This window comes from Aulostomus chinensis, chromosome 10 (assembly GCF_037954235.1).
Source record: "Aulostomus chinensis isolate RoL2024-O1b breed Wild chromosome 10, RoL_Achi_v1.0, whole genome shotgun sequence".
NCBI lineage: Eukaryota > Metazoa > Chordata > Actinopteri > Syngnathiformes > Aulostomidae > Aulostomus > Aulostomus chinensis.
Window position 1 is genome coordinate 13,129,699 of NC_141329.1, and position 27,141 is coordinate 13,156,839.

Sequence of the window (27,141 nt, forward strand, 5' to 3'; positions counted from 1 at the left end):
CTAGCACAAAATCAGTGTAATGTCTGACTTAACCCTTTGGTGAATCGAGCCAGTCGTCCAGACATTCACATTGAGGAAGTAGGTGACTTGTTAATATTTCAATCACAGGGCAAGTGGGAAACCGAAAGATACACAAAAAGGGGAAAGTTACACAAAGACACCAGCAAAATTGTCAATTAATTCTGTCAGTAAAGGCAAATACTGAAATATTCAATTTAAGGAATAACAGTTCCCAAATTATAAACCTGCCCCTTGACTGCACACTACGTTTTGCATCGTATTTTGATGCATGTCCAACATGCACTACAGCTCGGTCCCTGAGGAGATAATCCTCATGATTAGGATTAGGAAAACATCACATCTTGAGGCAGATGGTGTTGGGTAAACTTTCTAGAATAAAATGACAAAATGAGATATAACAGCATCGGGTCAGTGTGTGCAAGCGTATGTGTGAGACAGAACAAGAGAAACAGTGTTTTCATGTCTTAGCTCAGTCTCCCTGCAGGCTGTTTACATTTCCTTTTCCTAGTTACACCTAAACAAAGTAATCCAACATAATTCATGTATAGCCCAACCTAAGTGTAAGCCAGGAATGACATGTCATGAAAGTTCCACCCATTTTTCTGGCAACAAATCAGTGTATGTATGGCAAAATATCAGGACATTTATAGGCAGGGTTTTGGTGACATTTGTGATACCTTGATAAATAAACCATACATTGATACATATAAAGGAGGCATACATTTGGTTGGTTTGTGGGTATCAAATTGTTTCTGGGGCATAACTTCACATGTATTTTTCAGGGAGGGTTGGGGGTGGACTCTGCTCAGTAGGTACAAGTCCTGTGAATCACAGTTGACAAAGTTGTGAAACTTGCAAGATCGGGATTCTAAAAGTGGCCTTCCACTGCAACATGGTGTTTTCTTTTGTTATCTTATTATAGAAAATTCATCGAAGTACCATCTTTGATTTGTCCGAAATTCTATAATATGTATTCTTGATTAGGGCTGCACGGTGGTGCAGTGGTTAGCACTGTGGCCTCACAGCAAGAAAGTTCCGGGTTTGAGTCCCGGCTCGGGCGCGGGATCTTTCTGTGTGGAGTCTCCATGTTCTCCCTGTTCCTGTGTGGGTTCTCTCTGGTACTCCAGCTTCCTCCCACAGTCCAAAGACATCAAGAGGGGACGAGGCTGATTGATACTCTAAATTGACCGTAGGTGTGACTGTGAGTGTGAATGGTTGTTCGTCTCTGTATGTTGGCCCTGTGATGGACTGGTGACCTGTCCAGGGTGAACCCCGCCTCTCGCCCGTAGATGCTGGGATAGGCTCCAGCCCCCCTGCGACCCTTACTTGTAAGGAATAAGCGGAAGATGACGATGGATGGTATTCTTGATTAAGAAATGTTGTTATTACACACATCCGTGACCTATCTTAACAGAGAGAAACAACGCCAACATTTCATTCCTAAAAGGACTGTGCTCTACCCAGAGGCCACTAAACAGTATTTCTAGCAGGTGGGAATGCATTTCACACTGTCACTCTCCCATTGTTAGCTACAAGTGTGAAAGGGCAACACGGCTCATGTGTGGGTGTGTTGGGAAGCAAAGGTGGGGTGCCGTATGTTAAGCTTATCCAGTTATAGCAGACAGACAACACATATCTTTCAACAAACACAGCAACAACAGCCTGTGCAGCATTTAACCGCCCACCACCTCATTATTTTAGGTAAGGAAATATCAAATCAAGACACCTACTCAAGCCGACACACTCCAAATATAAACACACAAATGCTGAACACACACCTAAACACCGAGTGAAGAGGCTTAGAAGCCCAGAGGCCAAACCAAATTGATCCAGGAGACGAGGATCGATGTATCTCAGCCAATGATGTTACTGCAGCAGCAAATAGCTGCTATTTGTTCTCCTGTTTATTATTAGTGTTGGAAGTTCAATTCAGAGGAATGAATCACTGTCTGGCTGGCTGTCTGATCGCTCACAGAGGATGAGAAGCAGCTGCTCAATAAGGCTTCTTCAGAGGATAGTCAAGACCTGACCATATATTAGGGGGCAACCAGACCAAGTGCGAGAGCATTCTAAAAGCTCCAGCCTTACAACCACCACTTGAACCATGACAAAACGTTTTGAGAAATAATGACCATTATTGATGATTTATCTGCTGTTTTAAAAAGTGTTATTAATTTGCATGGTCAAACTCCTGTTCACTTAATGTTGATATGATGAGCTCAACCTTTATTTGGATCCCATTGTGCCGTCTTGATTGACAACTAGTCACTGTCAGCTGTGGTGGTTTGTGTGTGTGTGTGTGTGTGTGTGTGTGTGTGTGTATGTGAGAGAGTGTGAGTGTATAGACCAGCTTTCTAAGTTGTAATTGTGTTTGTAGTGTTTCTCAGATGCTTGAGGCTGATTTATGAGACTTGCCAAGGCTGGGCTAACAAGAGCCATAAATCTTGACCTCCACTCTGCTCTTGTTCATTACCTTAGGACAAACACACTGGGTTAATGACTGTGTCTATGTATGTCAGCGTGTGTGTGTGTGTGTGTGTGTGTGTGTGTATATCCGTGTGCAACTGTGTGTTCGATGTACATATAATGAGTCATGCTTGCCACCGTCTGTCGCTCATGAAGCAGAGACAAATAGTGCATCGGTCTATTTCTTACCATGTTTTTATGTCTGCACTGACCAAGGCATGGCCATATGACTGGTTGAGATGATCCAGCAGCAACATTGTGGTGCTGCTCGAGTGAAGTCCAAATAAAAGATTCAAATTTCGGGTTATTACTCCTATGTGGTAAAAGGTGTTTTTGCGTCTTCGACAGTGCCTTTGTGGTTTCATAAAGTTGTGTATGTTTAATTTTTCGTCAGTTTTGAAAAGTCTTCATTATTAAAGCATTAAAGTCAAAATGTGTAATCAGGTAAAGTAGATTATACTGACTTATTCCCTGCTCATCAGGAAAAAAAATCACATGCGGTTTTGACCGGTAATATAAAATCTTATCTGAATTTAGCCAGGGATTGCTGGTTTGCAGCCAGATTTGAACACCAAACTGTAGCTCACTCATTATTGAATATATATTGACATTTTCATGCGTCCCCATCAACATTAGCTGTACACTTGAGGCAGTATATTTTTGGGTTGGTCATTTCTCTTTAACAGGATCTCCCCGGAAAATCTTTGAGTCGAAAATAAAATGTTACATACTGTAATGTGGTCATATCCACAATATTCATCATGACAATTTGAAGTTTTGTAGAATAATGTGAATCCCCTTTTATGTGTTCTATGTGCAAAGTACAGGAAATAAACTCAAATTGGATAGCAATACTGTGTTGCCATAACAACAAAGTCTGCAATTCAGTCAGTCCGTAAATGAATTCAACTCTTAATATCTGTCAGGGTCATCATAGCACCAAATGAGGGTAACCCCAGTAAGAATTGAAACTCTAGATTGGGTGAAATAAAATGATAACCCTGTACCTGGACCTGACACCCACAGCATAAATCTATAATCCAGTGGTATAAAACACAGTTACAAGATGGTAATATTCCCAGCTCAGGTTTTGTGAACTATGTATATCCAGGAGGTGTCAACACATACTGTATGCAATTACATGCTGCATATTTTAATTGAGTTGTATTGATTTTCAAAGTTTGTCATTAATATACAGATAAGCAAGTCAATACAGTGGAAGGACTGATCAAATACTTGATGTTAGCAGTGGCAGTGATGCCTGCAGCAAGGCAAACCTTTCTCACTGTACAGGTGTGTTGATGCTTAAACTGTTATGCAGGCTCTACTCATTTGTTTATAGCAGTAGGCTGACAACTTGGTATTCTATTAATAAATGGATTTTTCAATACATGTATTTTATAAAGAATCTTGGCTGTAAAGCAAACTGCAGCCTGTCAGATTTATTTTCTCAGGACACTGATATAATTGACAATGACACTTTAGCTTCACAATATTATTCTCATTGGACAACAGTTTTCCAGAGTGGAACAAATAATCAAGTTTTCAGATTGAAGGGTTCTGAAGACAATTTAAAACATCAAAAATCATTTAAAATTGCCACAAGACAGTGCAAGATACTAGCTGAAGTAAGACTCATTCACCTTTATGCTTTACTTCACTCTAAAAATACTCCATTTCAAGAATGATGCACACTTTCACCATCGAGAAGCTGCATGAAGTATAACACAAGGCAGATCTAAGTAATTGGATCCAGAGCGTCTTTCTAGCAGTATATTTAGCCAGTAATCTACCTCCACCACACTACGAGGAGTAAGCGCTCCTGAGAGGATTGATATGTATCCCTATATATATATATGTATATATATATATATATATATATATATATATATATATATATATATATATATATATATATATATATATTTATATATATATATGTATCTTAGTTTAAGTCTAATCTTAAATCTTAATGTCTGTCCTAATGTTCCACCCTTAACCTTTACAGAAAGTATTATAATATTTAATAACATTTGCCAAATTTTACAAGAATTAGAGAATTTTCAACATTTGGACCTGCCCTACTGTGCAAGAGGGGAAAATGCCTATGTCGGTCAAATCATATTAAATTTGTTCTTGTTTTACTGTTCATACATGCATGTTAATCACTGCCTGACATTCTTGATTGGAATTGGACATGCAGGCAAGCTGAGTGAATGAATGAGATTCTTGTTTTAGCACAGTGTCCCCAAAACATGTGTTGGTTGCTAAAGTACACTTTTATGTAATATGAAATTCAAAAGGTTCTACAACTTTGTTCATTCATGGTACCGTTCATCCCAAACCTAGCAACCTGCTCAACAATTACAACTCTTTGTCAACAAGTGCACTGGTGTCCAAACTTCTTGCTTTCAGCTCAAAAGTCTATTGAAGATTTTTGCAGTCTAGCACTCTTTTCCACTGTCTTTGATAACATTTTTTTATTTTTTTTTTAATCCCAGAGATAAGCAAAAAAGAACACAAATGACAGAGGAAGAACAATTTTCATAAGAAACTTACCTGTCTCTTCATCTATGGCAAAGCGTCCAAGCCCACTCCCGTCACGAATGGAGTACTGGATTTCTCCATCTCTGCCATCATCCTCGTCGTTTGCGGTGACTTGGAGAAGAGTAGTACCAATTCGAGCATTCTCTTTGACTAATCCTGTCAAGGCAAACTGGGAAAAGTATGGAGTGTAGAGGTTTTCGTTCACATCCAAAACCTCCACCTCCACATAGGTGACTGAGAGAAGTGAGACAGGCCTTCCTTTGTCTTTGGCCCTCACAGTGAGGTTGTAGAACTGCTGCATCTCATAGTCTAGCTCCTTTGTCAGACGAATAGCCCCACTGGCCCTGTCTATTTCAAACAATCCATTGTAGTCATTAGCTAGAGAGTAGCGGACCTGACCTCCCAACCCCAGATCTGGGTCCTGGGTCTCTAACCAGGCCACAACAGTTCCAACTGGGAGATCCTCCAGAGCTCTGGCTCTGTACACACTCGGAATAAATAGCGGGGGGCAGTCATTCACATCATCCAATACGATTTTCAATGAGGCAACAGAAAACTTCTGTTTCCCCTTCTCAGCTTTGTCTCGAGCCTCAACCTTCAAGTTAAATGTGGAGCCAAGCTCCCTGTCTAGTTGGCCAGCAACGTATACTATGCCATTAGTGGAATTGATACCAAACTGGGTGGTGCTGGTCAAAAGAGAATACATAATCTCTCCATTTGGTCCAAGATCTTTGTCTGTGGCCTCCACTTGGATGATGTCTGTTCCTATGGCAGTGTTTTCAGGTATGACAATTTTATAACCACCATCTTGCAAAAACTGGGGTGCATTATCATTTGCATCTTCTATGTAGACTGTGAGCAAACGCCAAGCTGTTTTCTGTGGCAGGCCGAGGTCATAGATAGTTATATTGAGAAGATAGCGATCTCTCTTTTCTCTGTCTATGGGTAGGAAGACCCTGATAAGGCCAGTCTCCATGTCAATTACAAAACAGCTGTCAGTGTTTCCATCTGAAATAGAATAGAGGACCTGACCATTGAAACCTGTGTCCCCATCATATGCATCCACTTTGAAAACACTCACACCGACCTTCAGGTCTTCCAACACAGAAATGTCTGTGGGAAATGATTTGTCGAATTGGGGGGTTTGACGATTGACAGAGAAAAGGTCAATAAAACCTTCCTCAACTCTGGCCTTTGTGCTAGCTTTTGACTTTTTGAGTAATTTTTCAGCTAGTTTTTGGGCAACCCTTGTCTCTTTACAATTAAAACTTTTGGGAGGAGATTTCCCATGAACTACAGAAATGTTAACAAACATTGGATCAGAAAAGTTCTCGCCATCTGTGGCAGTTATTTTAAGACTGAAGACGCCATTCTTTGGAGAGGCTGTGGCAAGGGGACGTCGCAGTGCAAGGACCCCTGAATCTGGGTTGAGGTCAAAGTAGCCCCACTCATTCCCTGAAATTATCTTATATTTTACTAACTCTAACTCATCTATATCAATCGCAGACATTGTGGTGATGACCTCATCCATTGGAAAGTCCCTAGAGATTACTCCCTGGCATGCCACCTTCTCAAACAAAGGCTGGTTATCATTCACATTCTCTAGATGAATTGTGACATTGACTTCACTCTCTCGCCTGTAAGGTGAGCCCCAGTCAGATGCTCGAACTACAAAAGCAAAGCTTTCAGATGAGGATTCAAAGTCTAACTCTTTAGTGCTGCTGATGATACCAGAGAACTGGTTGATTTTGAAGGGTAAAGGCTGAAGGCTGGAGATGCTGTAAGTTATGTATCCATTTTCTCCTTTATCCCCATCCACTGCAGAAACTGTTAGTACACTGGTCCCAATTGGTACGCTCTCATTGACAAAACCCTCATATGAGGACTGAGAAAATGTTGGTGTGTTATCATTGGCATCCTCTATGGCAACCTGCACTTTAACTTTGAGTTCACTATCTATTTCCAGTACCTCCAGATTAAAGATGTCTTGGCCTAACTGGGTGAACCAGCGAGTGGTAGAGATTACACCTGTTAAGGTGTTTATTTGAAAAAAAGCAGAATCTGCAGAAGGCGTCAGGATATACTCTGCATCATCGGGTTCTGGCTTTATTTTGACAGCCTCTACAATTGTGCCTGGTGGGGAAATTTCATTCAGAGTCACATCATAAAGCTCTCGCTCAAACTTAACTTCCACTGTCTGCCTTTTCTTGACCGCAATGTGAACAATTTTTATCGCGGAAAACTTTGGTGGGGTGCCTTTGTCTTTCGCCTGCAGTGTGAGGTTACAGCCATAAGGGTATGTCTCCCAGTCTAAAGACTCAGTGGCTCTTATTGCAAACTCCCCTTCATCAGATCGTTCAATGAAAAACTGCTCTGATGGGTCTCCGCCCACAATGACCACTGAGTCTATTTCTCCATTTAAGCCTTCATCCAAGTCCTCCACAGTGATCATGGCATACAGAGGGTTTTTATCAAGCCATGAGGGGCTGTGGCTGATCACATTTATGAGAGGGACATGCTCATTTACACGCTCCACATGGACAAAGAGCTTGGCTGTGCTACTGACCCCGTTGTTACCATAAAGCTTCATGCCTCGATCCACTGCTAAGATTTCTAAGTCGTACCGATTCTGCTCATCAATGTTGAGCTTTCCACTGAGGGAAACTACTCCACTCGTCGGATGCACTGCAAACAACTCAATTTTCTCTTTGAAAAAATAGTAAAACTCCCCATTGGAGCCAATATCTGCATCAGTAGCAGTAACTTGTGCTATGCTAGTCCTGAGAGGGGTGCTCTCCGCTATCGTGACGGAGTAAGTAGTTGGTGAAAACAAGGGTCGCAGGTCATTCATATCCAAGACCTGGATGCTGACTTTAGTCCAGGTCTCAAGAAGGGCCTCTCCCTTGATGGAGGCTTTTATTGTCAATACATAGTTATCCTGAATCTCTCGGTTCAAGATGGCTGCATTGCCACCTTTAGTCCTTATGCGCAAGAAGCAGAAGTCCCCGAGCACGTACTCCTCTGCCTTGAAGAACCCCTCATCATCACCTGATGTGATTCTGTAGCGGATCTCCCAGGAGCGCTGAGCCAAGTGGATACCCATTTTAATTTTACTGTTGGCATAAGTACGTGCTGCTGAGTTTTCGTAAACTGTGGCATGGTAGACAGCCTGAGTGAAGCCAAAATGAGGTCCATTCTGAGGCGCCCCCTGGTTGTTGTGGCCACAGCAGGGTGGTGGCTTGGAGAAAAGCAACAGCAGCAGCAGGGCGAGGCCGAGGAGAGGGGCGCGCATGCCTGCCCACTGGCCCATATTCACATCCATCCCATCATCACTCCATCCTAAAATAGAGAGACAGAATGGGAGAAAGGTTAGCATCTGAGGGAGGGATTTACAGCAGCAAGAGGCAAGGCATACATACATAACTTGACCTTTTACCTCTTGGGTCTGATGGGCCACTAATTATCCACTGGCTACTGATTGATTGGATGTGGGGAGGAAAGAGGGAGTGCTCAGTTACTGGGCAACTGAAATGAAGACTGAATCATCATCATGTGGTGAGCGGACAATGATAGTGAATTGCAAGTTTCAGAAAAACCAGAAGTGGTTTGAGAAGGAACAAAATAATTATACAGTTAGGAAGATGAGTATAACATCACCAAAATAAACACTCAAGAAAATAACTGCATGTGAAAAAATAATGGGCTTCTTCACTGTGGCCCTATCATAACCCCTTTTTCCTGAAATACATTAAAACTGCAGCCTTGCATCTTATAACCTTGTAATATCATTGGAGGCAAACCAGATATGGTTTTGAACTGAAAGTAGCTGTGCTCAGATATTTGTGCTTTCTTTTCAAAAGAAAGAACTACAACCACAAATATGTGCCAATCTGGGCTTTGGGAGAAAAGCCTGATCCGGTAAATGCCATGTTGTGGTCTTGCCACACTGGTCTGCATTTTGATGACTTGGCACTTTCCATCACAAGGGATGCAGAGATGGGGTGGAACACACTCTTCCAAGCATACTGATAATGACACACTACAAAAAACTCAGAAACACATAGTTACACACATGTGCACCCAGCATTTGCAAGAATACTAACTTTTTTATTGCAAACTAGAATATTAACTTTGTAACAAAAAGCAAAAAACAACAACAACAAAAAAAAACCATTTGGCTTTGTCACTGTGACCAAAAACCACCTCAGCTGAAACAATGCAAACCGATGCCTAAGCCTGCATTTAAATACAATTCATTCAAGTCATTCAGGGACGACAGGCTCGAATACACTCGAGTGATATGCCAAGAACAACCCAGCAATTTTCTTCTGACCTTAAACTGTCATCTCAGTGTCTACTTCAGTCAATCAAAATGGAGTGGGGGGCAGTATTGAGGGGTTTTGAGGACTTTCCTTTAAAATATAGTGTTTTAGAGAAGTCTCAGTCAGCTTTACTGGGTCAATACATCTCTTTAAAAAAAAAAAAAAAAGCTCTAGCAGGGAGCCACAGTAATGATTCCTCACCACTCTATTACCTCCCCAAACCTCAGCTGATTTGGCTTAGTTTCCACTATAAAGAGGATAACTTTGTAGGGGGAAAAGGCACAAGAAACTCATCATACACACCTCACCTCAGATCAATCAAAAGCTGATCACACAGGAAAGGTAAATTTAAATACGTTTTTTTTGTCATGTTGGACTGTACCTTGGATTTGAATAGAACTAGCTTAAGCCCCTTTCACACTGCACCAAAAACACAGATGAACATGGGTGTTTGGGCACTCTGAAAGGGCCAACTGGGCCCGCGTCAACTGACCCTCCAAGCGACCCGGGTGTTTAGAGGCTCGCCTCGGCAGTGTGAAAAAGGCAATCCGTGTTGTCTCAGGTTTCCTGCGACCTTCCCGTCGCATTCTGATTCGTCACTGTGCCGCCTGTCAGGCTGTCATTGTGGAAGCTCCAGAAAAAAATAAAAAAAATTAAAAAATTGGGCTGGGCTGGAAGAGCTGCTCACTCCTCTCTCAATAAAGTTTTGGCCTCTGCCATGAGATCAGTCTTCCTGTTGATGCCCCCGAGACTCGATTTCACTCTTTTTTTCAAACAATTTACATGTGTATGATCTAGCGTGAATTAATCTATGTCATGCTAGGGAACTCCCACCAATCAGGGAACCCCAACGTGAACTGTGCAAGCGCGACCGTGTTTATACACAACTTGTATTGCGATCTTGCACATCTTTTTTATCGATCATGGCAGTGCACTGGCAAGATTGTGAAGTCCACCAGCTGCTCGCCAAGAGGACATCCGGCTGCAGATTTCTGGAACCATAAGGACTACTGAGATTAAGGGGAACATCACCAGCATTTTGAGACACGGTGCACTTTTATGTGTAATTTTGACATTGTCAGTGCACTGAGGTACGAGAGAGAAAAACACAGGCACGCAGCCCTCACAGCGGGAGCTCAGACCCGCGTCTGCTGGAAGGTAGAATGCGCCCTAATGCCGAGGAGCCGTGGGTATAAAAACCCGCTTTGACCCGCGTGTTTCAGTGTGAAAGGGGTAATAGTGTCACGTCTTCTGGCTGTTTGTTCCACATCTAAGTGGGATAGATGATAGAGGCAGTTTGATTAGTTTTATTTCCAAGGTTGGTCAGTTGGGGAGGTATCTTGTGCCTAAACCCTTTAGGGATTTACAGACAAGCAATGACATTTCCATGATAAACTATTAGCTAAATTAGTGATTTAAGAGCTCCAGTTATACATTGTTAGGGCCTGAGCCTGAAGGTACTTCAGGTGAACACCCTCTTATGTTTGCTCAGCAGAGCAGCACATTAGCAGCACTAAAAACACACACTAAACAGTGTCCCTGCCCCCCCCAACACCCATGAGGCAGCTCGGCCAGACGGCCCGGAGCCGGTTTTCACATACTTAATATGATTCCCAAAGAAAGGAACGGGCAGGATTTTGACATAATATGATCTCTGAATTTAAAAAAAAAACAGCTGTCCTATATGATGAGTGTGGATTCAGGTAGGATAGTAAGACTGGCTGTAACAGGGCCACAATGGACTGCTCTCACTGCTGCCGTCTGGCAGAAGATTCCGCAGCATGCGCAGCAGAACAGTCAGACTCACAAACAGCTTCTTTCCGCACACCATAAGTGCTTAATTCTACATTTCCCTCCTCCCTCACACACTCCCACACAGGACTGCCCACTTCATCCATATCTGTCACAAACACTGTGCAATATATATATTTATACACTGTGCAATACATCTATATATTTATGTTTATCTGTATCTTTATCTATTTGTATATAAGAAAGTTATCTGTGCAATATAGCATCCTACCAGTCTTTTTATACAAACGTTTTTATATCTCTTCTTTTTACTTCCATATTTATTTTTAACTGTACATATTGTTCTTATCTAATTCCTGTGGTGCCTGAGTCGTTGTTCTGAAATCTCATTTGTGACAAAAATCCAAAAGACAAATAAAGAAAGTCTAAGTCTAAATCTAACCTGTTGGCTGTTTGGGGGGCCAAAGAAGCTTTCTCAACTCAAAGCAATCTCAGCATGTAAGTGTGTGTGTGTGTGTGTGTGTGTGTGTGTGTGTGTGTGTGTGTGTGTGTGTGTGTGTGTGTGTGTGTGTGTGTGTGTTTATTCATCTGTGTATACATGAGGACTGCATAGCAGGTTATTCACAATTATGCTTGATAAATCAGCACCTAATATTTTATGCAACGGGAGATCTGGGCCACACAACAGGTTCCTGACAGCGTGACGTTTGTGAATCCTCCTGTTCTGTTGTTGGTTATGCTGTCAGTTTCACATAAAAATGAATCCTCTTCATAGGAAGTGAAAAAAAGTTATATTTTTTATGGGCAGACACTCATCTGCAGCTATTTATAGTATCAGTTAACAGGTTTATAACCATTAATTACTGCCAGTTAAGACATTAAATTAAAATGACCGTCCTAATAATAAGTGGATATGTAAAACATTAGTGTGCATGTAGCTTAAGATGAGCCAGTTATATATTCTACTTACTCCATCCATCCATTCATTTTCTACCACTTATCCTGTTAAGGGTCATGGGGGGGCTGGAGCCTATCCCAGCAGCTTTCGGGTGAGAGGCAGGGTTCACCCTGGACGGGTCACCAGTCCATCACAGGACCAACACACAGAGACAGACAACCATTCACACTCACAGTCACACCTACAGTCAATTTAGAGTATCAATCAGCCTCGTCCCCTCTTGATGTCTTTGGACCATGGAAAGAAGCCGGTGTACCAGAGAGAACCCACACAGGCACAGGGAGAACATGGAGACTCACACAGAAAGATCCTGTGCTCGAGCTGGGACTCGAACCCAGAACCTCCTTGCTGTGAGGCCACAGTGCTGACCACTGCACCACCGTGCCACCCCATTCTACTTACTCATCATTTCTAATGGGATATTTGTGATTGTACTCTCACAATACTGCCGCTACACTTTTGCAGGTATCTCATGCTGCAGGACAATGTCAGCGAATGTTGTTTTTGCTTAAACTCATCATATTTTGGGAGTGTATTGTTGTAATGGAGGTTTTACCTTTTGAAGTTACAGTACAGACATTTTCTAAATGTTCTTATTATGCATGTGCTGCAGAAATGACATGAATGTGTCTGCCTTGGCCACGGCTGCCATTTGTTTGAAAGTTAGATGAGATTGAATTTAACCTGCTGTTATTTTCAGTTGTTACAGTCCCACAATGCCCTAGAGACAGCCAAATTTGGAATGAACATAAACACACATTTGTGCAAAGTGTGCTCTGCTATATTCGACACCACACAAACACACACAACCACACTTGCCATCAGAACCCATTCCTGTCCCCCACATATAAAATTTTACCCTGAGGGCTGGTTTGAGGGCAGTGTGCAGCTTGACGTCAAACATATGTACATGATGTGCTGCTCTGCTCTCCTCCTCTCATAATTATGTAGAGATCAGTGACAACTCTCTACCAGAGAGGAGCTATCTGCAGGCTGGAGCTGCCATGTCACACCCTGCGGTGAATTTACACTTGCTTCCCTATATAGCGTTTCTGTAAACCCGATCTGTATTCCTATGTGTGTATGTGTGCTATAAATTCACAAAGACATACTAACAAGGTGAGAGGCTACAGCATCCCATCCAATTCCCTACCTACAGTAATTTATCATAATTTTCAAAACTATGCATCATTTCTAAAGCACAATATAGTACTTTAGATTTTCACGCATGCTTCTGTTTTCTTTATCATGCCTTGCAATTGAAAGGAGATTGAAGAAAGCTGCTTTGTCTCTGCGAGATGTCAAGTTTGTTTTTTTTTGCAATAAAATACGTTATTTTTATACTGTTGTTGATTTGCATAACTGAAAAAATAGAAGCTATTACTACAAGGGACAAACTTTGATACAAAATATGAATTAAAAACCTAATTAATTGCATCAAATGTTATGTACTTTTACATAATTTTTGTCATGCATTGCTTTCCCTTTCTAAAAATGGTTGTTATTTGGTTCTTGATAAGAATAGATTCTATTTATGTGAACCATGCCACTCATACGAGCATATGATGATGGACGCTCTGGTAGTACGGGTAGTGCAAAAATAATTCAATAATTCCCAAGGAAACTGCAGACACTGGAAATCAAAATCCCTCATTTAGATTCTTCTGCTTCCCAGCTCTTAAGTGCATAATTGCAATGTTTCTGTTCAGGGAAACCCCACAAGCCTGTGTCTGCTAAATGTTTGCCTCTCTCTTTCTCTCTCTCTCACACACACTCACACTCTCACACACACAAATAAGGGATGGTGACACAAAGAAAAAAACACTCTCATTCTCCAGTGAGATGCCCCACTTACTGTCAGCTCTAAAGACCCTCTCATTAGCTTTTCATTATAGGCTAATTGGTCTTGAATTGTGTGAAAACAGCAGCATGCACGTCCTGGACACTCCGCTCCCACAACATGTTAGCAGTTATCATAGAGAGGCAAGGCTGATAGAGAGGTTTGCTGGTTTCATCGTGCCTTTGTTACCAGCTGACATGACGACAGCAATGCGCGCGCGCGCACACACACACACACCCACACATACACACATGCATAGCAGCGGGCTGAAAATAGTTCTTTACCCACGGAAATCATGAGTCACAGGCAACGTGTGTGGAGACAACAGTAAACATGTCGGCTGCTGCAGGCTCCTCTTTAGGGATGCTCCGGTCAGTTATTTGATTGAAAGAAATGTAATCGGCATCTATTCAGATAATTAATCATTTTAGTCATCCCTTTAAGGAAGGAAATGCCAAAATATGTTGGGATCAGCCTTTCGAATGTGCCAGTTTAATGGCTGTGCATATCAGACATGAAGGAATAACATGACCAGACATGCTGACAGTGGTCATATTTATCATTGTTATGTTTAATAAAGAAAGGAAATTCATTTCAGCACGAGTGATCAGTCACAATCCAGCACAAGTAATCATTCCAAACCTGTTATTATAAGACTGGCTGAAGTAAAGTACAAACTAGGGTGCTGATTCATCAATGAAAATATAATCAGATAATAGTCCCATTGCTATTAATCATATCTATTTTACTTGACTTTGACTTCATTTGGTACCATTTCTCCAAATAAACCCCACCACCACTGCTATTAACATCGTGAAAATTCAGTTACAAAGCCGAAATACAAAATATGATGATGGTGTGTGAAACCCCATGGCTTTGTTGAAGCAAAAGGAGAAAAGTCGTAGAATATGTAGATTATTTCCCCTCGCTGACTGTGAGCCAAGTCGTTGACTCACTTTTCAGCATGATGCTCATATCACCACACAACATAACAAGCGCAACAAGCGATTTGACCGATGATGATTTGTTAGCAATAACAAGTAAAGTGTAGTTTCACTTTTTTTATCAGCATGAATCAACACAGAGTAAAGCATTACCGTATTTTCCGGAGTATAAGTCGCACTCTTTTACATAGGTTGGCTGGTCCTGCGACTTATACTCCAGAGTGACCTAAATATGGGTGAAAAAAAAATTAAATCACAGACAGCCACGAGGGGGCGCTCTAGAGTTACGCGCCGATATCTCCTACTCTGTAACAATTTAAAATTAAAACAAATAAAATAAACATTAGCTTACCGATCGCCACTAAACAAAAATGCCGCCAAAAAGAAACTCATATTCTGCGGACTTCAAGCTGCAAGTTGTGAGATTTGCAGCTGAAAACGGCAATCGAGCAGCAGACAGGAAGTTCGGATTAAGTGAGAAGCTTGTTAGGGACTGGAGAAGTTCAACGGCTTTAGCGATGTGGAGTGATTGCGAGCTCTTATTAATGTAAAAGTACAGTAGTTGTTTTGTTCTTTATGCTCTACCTGTTTATTACCGTATGTTCGTGCGGACACTTTTTCCGTTCATGTTTATTTTTCGTTTCGCTGAATGTTGTTGATGTTGGCATATCTTACAGCCATTCAGCCTGTTCTCTATTATTTTATTAATGTTAACCTCCCTTCCAAGGTGAAATGTCTATTTTTGATGTATTTTGTAAAATAAATAACCCGCAAAAAATGCGACTTAAACTCCAGTGCGACTTATGTGTGTTTTTTTCGATCTCATTATGCATTTTTGGGCTGGTGCGACGTACACTCCGGAGCGACTTGTAGTCCGGAAAATATGGTACATATTTGCTTATCCTGTTATCACATGAGTTGAGATATGGGCGCAAGCAACATGGATCATTCGCTTCAGACATTGATGATATGATACGCGATATAAATGTAGACACACTGCAGAGCTCTCAACACAAATTATGACACCTGAATTTGGGTATTGGCCCATGTGCCACATTACTGACATAAGTTTTTAGTTGTGACCAACTGATTTAACATATCAGAAGTTGATTCTGTTTTGGAGGAGTGAAGATGAAGCAATCACCTGTCTGTAGTATTAGTCAGACCTACGTGAGCTAAGTGAGGAAACAGTAATGTATCAATGCAGCATTTTTACTCAGTATCAAGTGTAAATTTGAACTGTTGAGTTTTACGTCAAATATGACCACCATTGTGATTTAAGCATCACCACCATCAACAAAAACACACACTGTCAGAGTGAAATTGCTGTCCTGTCAGTTAAGAGGCCTCCCTGCCAAATCCTGCCATGCAGCAAGGCGCTGGGTCTGTTTTCTGTCCGACTGTGATAATTACAGCCTCATCTATCTGGAAGGAGTGCAGGAACACCAGCAGAAAATAAAGGCTGGCAGGCAAAAAGGAATAAAGAGCATAAAAGCTGGAGGAGAAAACAAACAGCAAAACAAGACAGGAGGAGGGGATGGAGAAGGAAAGAGGGGGCATGCAAATTATCTCATCCATACAGAGAACTGCAGTACAATGGTGCCTACAATCATGACTGTCAACTCTGGTTAACGCATCAATCAGCACAAAAACATCCACCGAGCCAGAAAAATCTCAGCTTCCCAAAATACATCTTTCAGATCATTCTTGGCATTAAAGCACAAAAACTGATTTAGTTTGAACCAGTGTGTGTGAGGTGACTTCCACTATTTGTATCATAGTTACAACTACAAACATATGAATGAAGTATTAAATAAGTATTCCTCTTTATACTGCATACCAGTTGAACTCAGAAGTTAGAATATCTGAGTTCCAAGTTGTAAATTCCAACTTTAAACTGGGGCTGCACCAACGATTCGATAAAATCGATAGAAATCGATAATTAAAAGTGTTGGCAACAAATTTCATTATTGATTCATTGTGTTGCGCAACAATTACGTCACTCACAAAGTCGCAGGGCTGTTTGAGTTGAGTTGAGTGCCAAGCGGAGGTACAGGTGAAACCAATGTTTTGAACCATGTTGGAGGCGGAGAAACCGGTATGACCGAAGCTATCCAAGGTCTGGGAGCATTTCACGCTCAATAAATCAATAAAGTGTGTTAGCTGCTTAAGCTGTGTCTAGATGTGGTGTATAAATAAATGATACTTGCACTTACTACAGTGATGGTAATAATTTGATGAATAAGATTCAAGTGTTCATTTTCTGAAATAAGGTGTAAAAAGAAATATTGCACCAGCTTCTAGTAATAATCTTCAGCTCTTGTTGAAAATCAATACTCCACTATCCCATAAACAAATTAAAAACAGTATTACCAACCTTCCTATCCCAGTTCATTACTGTTTTTAATGTAAATCTTGTGATTTGCAATAGAGTAAAACATAAATGTAATATAAATATGTAAAGCATACATATGTATGTTTTCTGTGTCAGTCCATTTAGTTGTTTTTTTAAAATTGGAACTGTAACAGCTCAGAGATGTTCAAGGAACAACCACTCTGAAGATTTTTTGCACTGTGAATTTGCACTGTCAGTTCTGTTTTTGAATAAAGGGTTGGGAATTAACGCTTCTTTGTTTTGTTTTTTTATCCGATTCATCGATCAATTGAAAAAAATAATCAACAGATGAATCGATTATTAAAACAATCGTGAGTTGCAGCCCTACTTTAAACGAACCCTAATGTCAGACTTCCTTCTCGTTAACTCAGAAATACCTAAAGAACCCTATGATCACAATTCAAACTAGGGAGTGAAAGCTTTGAAAATATTTTTTTTTTTCTAGCAATTTTATGTTTTGACTGTGTCACGTGAAATCTGTGATACTACTACAATACACAGTACCGCTCATCTTCAATCCGAAGACATGTTTTTGCAATGTTTGTTTGCACGAAGTACTGTTTAGTGTGGAGTTTTGTAATCAACTAATATTGAAAACAGTTGAGAAAACAACAATGCGTTCTTCTTGTTTGTTTTATATTGTTTAAATGTTTCAAAAATTCAAGTGATGGGGAACGTCACTCCCATTTCTGACCTCCCAGTTCCAAAGTAAAATGAACACGATGTTAGTTCACAGTTATTTCACTCATAAATGGTCTCTCTCACCTGTTTAATCCATTGATTTACATTCAACATTAATATAGGCTCATTCTTGAAGTCAAGAGCAGAAATTATTTCATAGCTTTTCTGTTCCCATGGCACAAACATTCCAATGAAACTACAACACTGAGAGCGAGATTTTACCCCATACATTTCCTACAAACTGAGCTGAAAACCTCAAAATAGCAAGAGGGAAAAACAAATCATCACCCTGCTTTTTCAGTTTACACATACAAGCCATTGTATGCTCTTGTATTTCAGCAGGATGGAGGCTGATGCTGGGGGAAATCAGCTCAGCTTCCGTTCCCGGGTGTGGTGCTTCAAGCTTGGCTGGGCAAAACATCGAACACAATCAGTGGTGATCATTGGTGAGAAGCCAATGAGGGATCAAGTCAATAGTGGGTCTGTGTTTAATCCATGCGTGTGGAAAGGGGTAGAGCTGAGAGGATAGGAGGAAACTCCAGGAGCCACCCAAATGAATGGTGAAAAACATTTCTCTTCTTGAAAAACTAGTGCTATCTGATTGGATGCTTTTATTAACATCATCAGCCACACCAAAAATCATTCATATGACTGTCTCATCTGTCAGTGCTATGGTTGCAGTTTGATTACTTGACAGATTCTGATGAATGTTGAAAAGAAGCAATCTTGAATTTGCATCCTGAATTTGTACCAATAATTTAAGCTCGGGCACGGTAGTGCAGTGGTTAGCACTGTTGCTTCACAGCGAGAAGGTTCTAGGTTTGAGTCCCGACTCTGGCAGGGGATCCTTCTGTGTAGAGTCTGGGTTCTCTCTGGTACTCCAGCTTCCTCCCACAGTCCAAAGACATCAAGAGGGGACGAGGCTGATTGATACTCTAAATTGACCGTAGGTGTGACTGTGAGTGTGAATGGTTGTCTGTCTGTATGTGTTGGCCCTGTGATGGACTGGTGACCTGTCCAGGGTGAACCCTGCCTCTCGCCCAAAAGCTGCTGGGATAGACTGCAGCCCCCCCCCCCCCCCCCACACACACACACACACGAGCCTTGACAGGATAAGCAGAAGAAAATGGCTTGGCAACATGTAATTGGAAGTTATACAGTAATATCACCCGCTCTTTATAGTTAGAAATACAGTAACAAGTTAGACATAATATCAATATTGTGAATTTAAGATTAGATATCTTGCAGTTTCATATAATTATACTATGACAGATGACAAAGTACAAGTGCTCAAATCATAAGGGCATATAAGCCATTTTCTTTGTTATGTGTGTGTATTTGGGGACATAATAGTGGTGTGTTAATGGCTTTTATCCTCTGTGGTTTGAGGTAAAGCTTTTCAATTAGAAATGCAGTCTCCAGCAGGTCTTGCTCTATTCGGTGGATGTGGCCCCGGAGTAATGGTGACACAAACAAGTGGTTGTATATATTAAATGAGAGAGCAGAGTAAAGACCTGCACCATAAACTCACTCTCATTCAAACACACAGAGAAAAGCACACACACACACATCCATTAGGCATTAGGCTGTTAATGCCATCCAGTGTTTATGTCCTTGGTGTATCTGGCTCAGAATAATGGATGAGCAATTAAAAGTGAGGCAATTGAAGCAGCAAACTGTTCAACACCCCCCTCATAATACAGAGTTGTGTCCTCAGCACACCAGAGACCCAAGTCTGGACACTTACACATCCGATAAACTGCAGCCGAAAATGTCACAGACTGCAGGTTGGTTTTTTTGTTTGTTTGTTTGTTTTTTTTCAGTTTTTCAGCTATATTTTTAAACGAAGTGATAATTCAATCTAATCTATTCAAAACCTCTACATAAACTAATCCGTTGTCTAATGTCTAACTTTGAAATCTTAGCCTCAATCTCTCACCCTCCAAGTGAAAGACCAACACCCTTCCATGGAGGGAAAACACCTGCTTGAGAGCACCCCTCACCAGCACATTTATTGTAAGATGCACAGAACAGTGCAACATGGCTGTTCAGGAGGCTGTTTAAAAAACTCAATATCAGCAGTCATGCTGATATTGAGTTTTCATGAAAAAGATTGTCTACAAAAGATTGTCTACAACTTGGCAGGTATTTTGGAAACAAGCAAAGCATCACACAGCGACCGGTGACCGACGAAGCTTTCTGAGAATAAGTGGAAGATGGTCCAGCATACGCATTTAGAAAGGAGCTCTTGTTTTTACCTGAACAAAAAAAGAAGCAATGAAAAAAAATAAATAATGAGGTATGGAAAATACATTGGTTCAAGCACTGACACTTATCTTCCACTAGTAGCCCTGTATTACACCAACTTGATGATGGCGTGGTGGGATCAAGGGCTATAGTTGGGCACGCACATTGGCACATTTTCTTTGCACTTTGCCCTTGCAGTATCAAATTTTGGTTTCCACAAAACTGCTATATGACTGTTTACTACTGCAAACAGTCATATAGTAGTTTTTTTCATTTTCATATTCATCGCTTTTCACCTCAAACTTGACTTCATACCTGATTAATGACAGATTGATAGTGAGTCACAGCATAGCAGCCATTGTACCGTACCCTATCCTTACATGTGAATGAAACATTAATAATGAAACAGGGCTCATTGAGATTCTGCTCTCATTGGTGGATGGTCACTCTGAGGACAGATTTTATAGCGTTCTATTTTTCCAACAGGATTTATAAGTCTGATTTTACAACCCCACCACTTTTATTCTGAAGGTCATAGGTCTATATCCATAAGTTTTATCACCGTATAACTCTGTGGAACCATGGTCACTGCACAAAGCTTTCATGCACACACACAAATCACACTTCCCTTTTTCTCATTTTCTTTCCCCCTCCCCCCATCCTGATTCTCAGATCCCTCCTCCTTTTATCATTTGCTCCTGTTAATCTGTCCTTCTCCACTGCGCTCCTCCCATCCCCTCTTCCGAATTTTCTGTCTCTCCCACCCTCTTGTGAGGCGATGCTGCTTTTCTCCTCTACTTGTTTAACTCTTTCTCCTCCTGAGTTTTCATTAATCACGCTCCCTGATTCCTCCTCTTGTGGCTCACCCCAGTTCCCTCAAGCACTTCAGAGAAAGAAAGAGAGAAAGGATGAACTTTCAAGGTGAAAGAAGGTGACATTAACTCCTTCCCTCACTCACGAGAGAGTCATATCAAAACATTAGTGGAGGGTTCATCTTTTCCCACTTCCTCTATCCATCTACACACACACACACACACACACTTAAAACTTTTAAAGACCACTGAATCAGTTCTACATGTCTGGGCTCTTGATGGCCATGAGGTCGTTCATGCCCCTCCTCCCACTCAGACTGGTTAGATGCTTTATACAATCAATGCAAGGGCTGAATAGGAGGAGGGTCACATTTCTATCAGGAACTTTGTGAACTGAAACTGAAGCTGCAATGGTCTCTGCAATGGCTAAATCTTTTGCACAGGATAATAGAGTGATAGTGAAGCCAACAAGGGGCAGTATATTCTGATTTAAGCACCAAAAATAGGATCAATACACTAAATGAAGATGAGTTTGAAGGTGGAGAGTTTCAGGACTGAGTGATGGGCCCTAAATGGATTCTAGATCTGATGAGTCATTGTCTGATTGTCACAAAAAAATAGGCTGCCCCAGCCGTCACTTGGAGATGAGCTGCCTACAGTATCCCGCTTTCTTATAATTTTCAATGTAAATAAAGTTTATTATTTTCAATTTTTTTCCCAATAAATCCCCTTGAAACCAACAACGTGTTGGCATGTATCCTGTCTGCTTCTTGCTTTATACTGAAAATATAAATCTTATAAATATGAAGTAGCATTTTAAATCAAAAATGTTTCTGAACAAATCTGCTCACCGCAGGTTTTGCAAACACAGGAAGAAAAATAACACACGTTTGACTTTTGATTGTGAATCTGAAAATAAATAAATTAGAAATATGTTCTGATTATGCCCTTGCATTTAAGCCATGTGATCACCAGTGTCTGCCTCTATGTTGGCAGGATATCTCCAAAAACAAGTGGTTGATTTTCATGACATTTGGAAGGAATGCAGATTATATTAGAAGGAACAAATGATGGAGGTGATGGGGATCAAATTCATAGTTGGATCTTATAAAATGTTCTTGGTCATTGACAGGTTAGCTGTGTTAATTTCTAGATATTTTGGTTGAGAAAGAAAAGTTTCAGCTTCCATAAGGCATCTCGATCAAGTTCTGGATCTGCGATCATTTTAGCAAATTTTAATTTGGTGATATATTTTACAGTCCTTCCAGAAAAATATGGCGTTTTTTTTTTTGGGGGGGGGGGATTATGCGGCACATTTCCTTAAAAATTGTGATGGAATATGCAGGATATTAATGCAATTTTATGTGATAAAATTGTGGGTATTTGAAACAACTGCAGGAATTTGGGAAAACTGCAGTCTGATGAATGAGAATTTTTTTTTCTCCAACATTCTGTTCTTACCAGGCTACTACCTTAATGTAAAGAGTCATTTCTTGGCTAGATAGAAAATGTCTGAGTCCAATATAATGATACTGTATTATGTTCATATAAACAACAGACATGTTGCAGAGAGGTGCTTCTGTGGGTGCTTTGTAGTTGTTTATTTTTTGTTATTTATATTATTAGAATGTATGAAATTTTAATGCCATCACACAATGAAAGTTGGCTTTTGAGCATCTTGTCAGAAAAAAGTAGCAACTTCAATTGTTAATTATTTCATGTGCCTGTGTGTTTTTGAAAGCGACAGAAGGAGAGAAAAATTATAAAACCTGCACCACAGCCCATATCAAAGTAATGAGGAAGGAGAGAATTTTTCAGAACCTTGACACCATGATGAAGGCACTGCGCAGCCTCATCTGGGTTAGCTCGGATAGGAGGAGGAGTATGAACACGATAACGAGCTATGGGATTCAATAAAATCTTGATTGCATGTTTTTGACTCATCCATGTGTGTGTGTGTGTGTGTGTGTGTGTGTGTGTGTGTGTGTATGTGTTGAGAGAGAGAGAGAGTTTAGAGCAAGTTCTCCCACATGAAACAAAGTATAGCATTCCCACTCATAATTTCTAAACACATGTGCATACCATGGCCACTTGGTGAGGAAAACCAATCAAGAAAATGGAAATCATCTTCAATTGTCAAATATACCTTAGTCTAACCAGCATTTAGTTAAAAATAAGTCCAACCAGAGAGATCAACAGGAGGGTGTGTGTGTGTGTGTGTGTGTGCGCGCGCATGTGTAAGAGAGAGACACAGTCCCAAACCACATAATTGCATTATGTGGGATTCTCAATCAATCAATCAGTCAATCACGCAACACACACACACACTAGTGGTGTTAATCGAATAGTGCTGCGATGAGGACAAAATGGCAGCAGAGAATGAAGCAGTGTTTCACACAATGTTACCCCTCCTCCCCCATCCAGCTGCTGTGGAACATGAGAACCCCCTGTTTACCCAGCGCAGCAGTCTGAAAGCAAGGAAGAAAGAGAGAGACAGAGAGAGCAAGAGAAAAAGGGAAAGAGAGACAGACAGACAGACAGACAGACAGAGAGAGCGAGAGAGAGAGAGAGAAAAAAGGAGTAGTGCAGGATTAGAGAACAAATGCTCTGGGAGAGGAGGAGATGTAAAGCAGAAGGAAAAGAGCCTCTGCTAAATCACTTACCTGCCCTACGGCCTCAGCAGAGCAACGGGATGTTGGAGGGAGGGAGCGGATGGCTCTTCTCTAGTTACCTGCTCAGTCCTAACACACCACTCAATCCAAGGTTGAATAATATACACCTTTGAATAGAACTATTCTTTATTGGTAAAGCTTTGAACCATTTCCTTGAAAGAATGATGTAATGTTGATCTAATTGTAGGGAACGCACGCATATATTTAACCTACTCTGTTTGTTTAAATGATTATCGTTAGAAACCGGACTCTCCACATATGTGACAACGTTGTGGACTGATCAGAGATACAGAGAGAGGCTCGGGATAAAAGGTGAAGTTGAAAAAAGTCCAAGTCTAGACTGAAAAGCCAAGCAGTCATACACAGGAAATCAGTCCAATAAAGCAAACAAATGCAGGGAGTGAAAAGACTGAAACTTAAAACTACAGAGCACAAAGCTCAGAAATTCACACAAGTAGAGGAAAAAAGCTGGGTGTTCAAAGACAAAGTAAAAGAAAGTAGGTGTGGGTAATTATACAACAACAATATGGAATACTGAAAGACACCTTCTTAACAAGGTGAGAAAACAGTTAAATGAAATACAAATAGTTTCATTACATTAATTAAATGCAAACATCTTGAAGCTACATAATAATTACAGTTAGTTGGATTGCATGAACAAAACTTGATCCATGACTGGCAATCATGTAAGATAGGGGTATTCAAATACGAATCTTAAAGGGCCACAAAGAATATTTTTCAATTAGTGAAATGTCGGCGACTTGTTTGTGCTGTGGTTAGCACTGTCGCCTCACAGCAAGAAGATTCTCAGGTTCTCCCTGTGCCTGCTTGAGTTTTCTCCGGGTACTCCGGCTTCAGACACGCAAGAGGGGACTAGATTCATCGAATACTCTAAATTTACCATATGCGTGACTGTGAGAGCGAATGGTCATCTGTCTCTATGTGTCAGCCCTGCAATGGACTGGCAGGGTGTCCAGGGTGAATCCCGCCTCTCACCTGAAGGCAGCTGGGATAGGCTCCAGCCCCCTGCATATCATCAATGTTAAAATCAAACCAAACTGATAAAAATTTTAAAAATGGCTCCAAAAACAGTAGTTAAAGTTAAAGTATTGCACTTGCAGTTGGGAACTCTGAGTGATGCAGTAACAGGCTGTCTGTGTATTGTTGACATGGAGACAAGTCCCAGCCATTATATCACGTCCGGGGGGTGGGGGTGGGACTAAAGTGCAAGTGCAGTCACTTGTGGATTGTGGATTATCAGTGTACCTGTCAGTATGTGCTGCAGCTGTGAGGGCCAGGGTGAAATATAAATGTGGCGTTTAGGGTTCAGGAAAAAAAAAATGCTCCGGTCGGACCGACCCTTGGGGAACCCTCTGCAACCTACCTGGTTACCCTGCCTAACGTGCTGACCAAACCAAAACACACAATGAAGGAATAACTGATATAAGTGTTGTTTAGTAGAGATGTTACCAAAACTGGTGCCATTCAGTACCAAATCTATGCCTTAAGCCTGGAGATATGATGGTGCTTGGTTTTCTATGCTCCCAGCAGCATAGATGCTTGAGATAAGGGACATTAGTGACACATGGAGGTAGCGTGAAGAAGGCAGGACATCACGAAAGCACTACAGCACCCCTGAAGATAGAGTGTGCATACAGCAGGAGGGTTTTTTAAAAGTTGGATTTTTATTGATTTCTACTAGATTTTTGTCCCGGTATTGCACCAAAAATTGTGTAAATTTAGTGGTATCACAATCAACAACATAATCTGTGGTACTGCACCACTGATGTGACAAAACAGAAAAAAATTGTGGCATGAAAAAATTAATGCAGACGGTGATAACGTGTTTTAAGGAGGTCCCTACTGACTCTCCAGCTGGTCCAAAATGCTGCTGCCCGCGTGTTGACTAGAACTAGTAGAAGAGACCATGTCTCTCCTGTACTGGCTTCTCTGCATTGGCTCCCTGTCAAATTCAGAATAGAATTCAAAATTCTCCTTCTAACATACAAAGTCCTCAACAGTCAGGCTCCTTCATACCTGACAGAGTTCATAGTCCCCTATAATCCTGCTAGAACCCTTCGCTAACAGGATGCAGGGTTACTGGTGGTTCCTAGAGTTTCTAAAAGTAGAATGGGAGCCAGAGCCTTCAGCTATCAAGCTCCCCTCCTGTGGAACCGTCTCCCAGTTTCGGTCCAGGATGCAGACACCCTCTCTATGTTTAAGAGCAGACTAAAGACCTTCCTTTTTGATCAGGCTTATAGTTGGACTGCTTAGGCTGGCCCTTAGATATGCTGCTATAGGCTTAGACTGCCGGGGATCTCCCATGGTGCACTGGGCTTCTCTCTCCTCCTCTCTGTCCTCCTATATTTGTCATACATAAATCATACTCATACATGTTACTAACTCATCTTCTTCTCCGGGGCCTTCAGGCTCCCCTCATCCCAGATCCCAGGTGCTGCTGGAGGAGGCTGCAGACCTGGAGAGGCTCAAGCTGCCACCCTTAGCACCACCTGCTCACGTCCCCCGTCTGTCCATCATTCTCTTTCCCTTTCTCTCTCTCTTTATCTCTGTCCCTCCCTCTCCTTCTGTATATCTGTCTTTCTCCATTATCTGTCTTTGTCTCTGCCCTGCTCTCCTGCTCTCTTTCCCCCCAACCGGTCAAAGCAGAAGGCCGTCCCCATTGAGCCTGGATCTGCTCGACGTTCCTGCCTGTTAAAATGAAGGTTTTCATCACCACTGTTGCAGGATGTGCTTGCACATGGAGAATTGTTGGGTGTAGATTCATTGAAGGAGCGTGGTTCTAGACCTGCTCTACCTGTAAAGTGTCATGAGATAACTTTTGTTGGCGCTATACAAATAAAATTGACTTGACTTGACTTTAAAAAGGACAGGCCATATGCCATGGCTGATATGGGGGCTAAATGTTTTGACAAAATAGGTCATTACCATTTAACAGTAATTATCAACATAGCATAATGAACAAAGATAAACGGGCCACTATGAAGGGGCGGAAAAAAGGTTAAGTGATACATATACAACCAAGTAATTGAATAATTAAACACAGGTGAGCATAAAACCTCACAAAGGTAAAACAAACACGTGAGGTAAGAACTTTAAAAGTAAAACAGGAAATAATTACAAGGCCAATTGAGGAGTGCATTCCTCCGCTGAAGAGACATTTTGTTCCGTGTTAAATGGATCTGTCCCAAAATGTGTTCTGTCTTGGCCATGCCGTGCCCCTGAACTAGCTATGTATTTTTCTTGCTGACAGACAAACCAAAAACAAACAGAGCAAAACTTCAACACCACAAACTGATAAGGGCGTTACCATGCTGGATGGCACTCATGCTTGTATATACACTTAACATTTTTGCATGTTCAAAGACAAAAATAATAAGTCACCAAAAGCTTAACCTGATGTCAGAATACAGGCAGCCTAAATAGAAAACGACCATTTTTTTTTCTAAATGAAATAGAAGCAAAA

At 41.2% G+C, this 27,141-nt stretch overlaps 1 protein-coding gene across 5 annotated transcripts in view; it reads right to left on the reverse strand.

Moving 5' to 3' along the window:
- Positions 1–27,141, reverse strand: part of fat3a (FAT atypical cadherin 3a) — a 214,422-nt gene that overhangs the window by 119,982 nt on the left and 67,299 nt on the right. For all 5 annotated transcript variants that reach the window (XM_086216110.1, XM_086216108.1, XM_086216109.1 and 2 more), the window contains exon 2: positions 5,047–8,373. In XM_086216110.1, coding sequence (XP_086072236.1) covers positions 5,047–8,356 — 3,310 coding nt within the window. In that variant the 5' untranslated portion in view covers positions 8,357–8,373. The remainder of the gene's footprint in view (positions 1–5,046; positions 8,374–27,141) is intronic.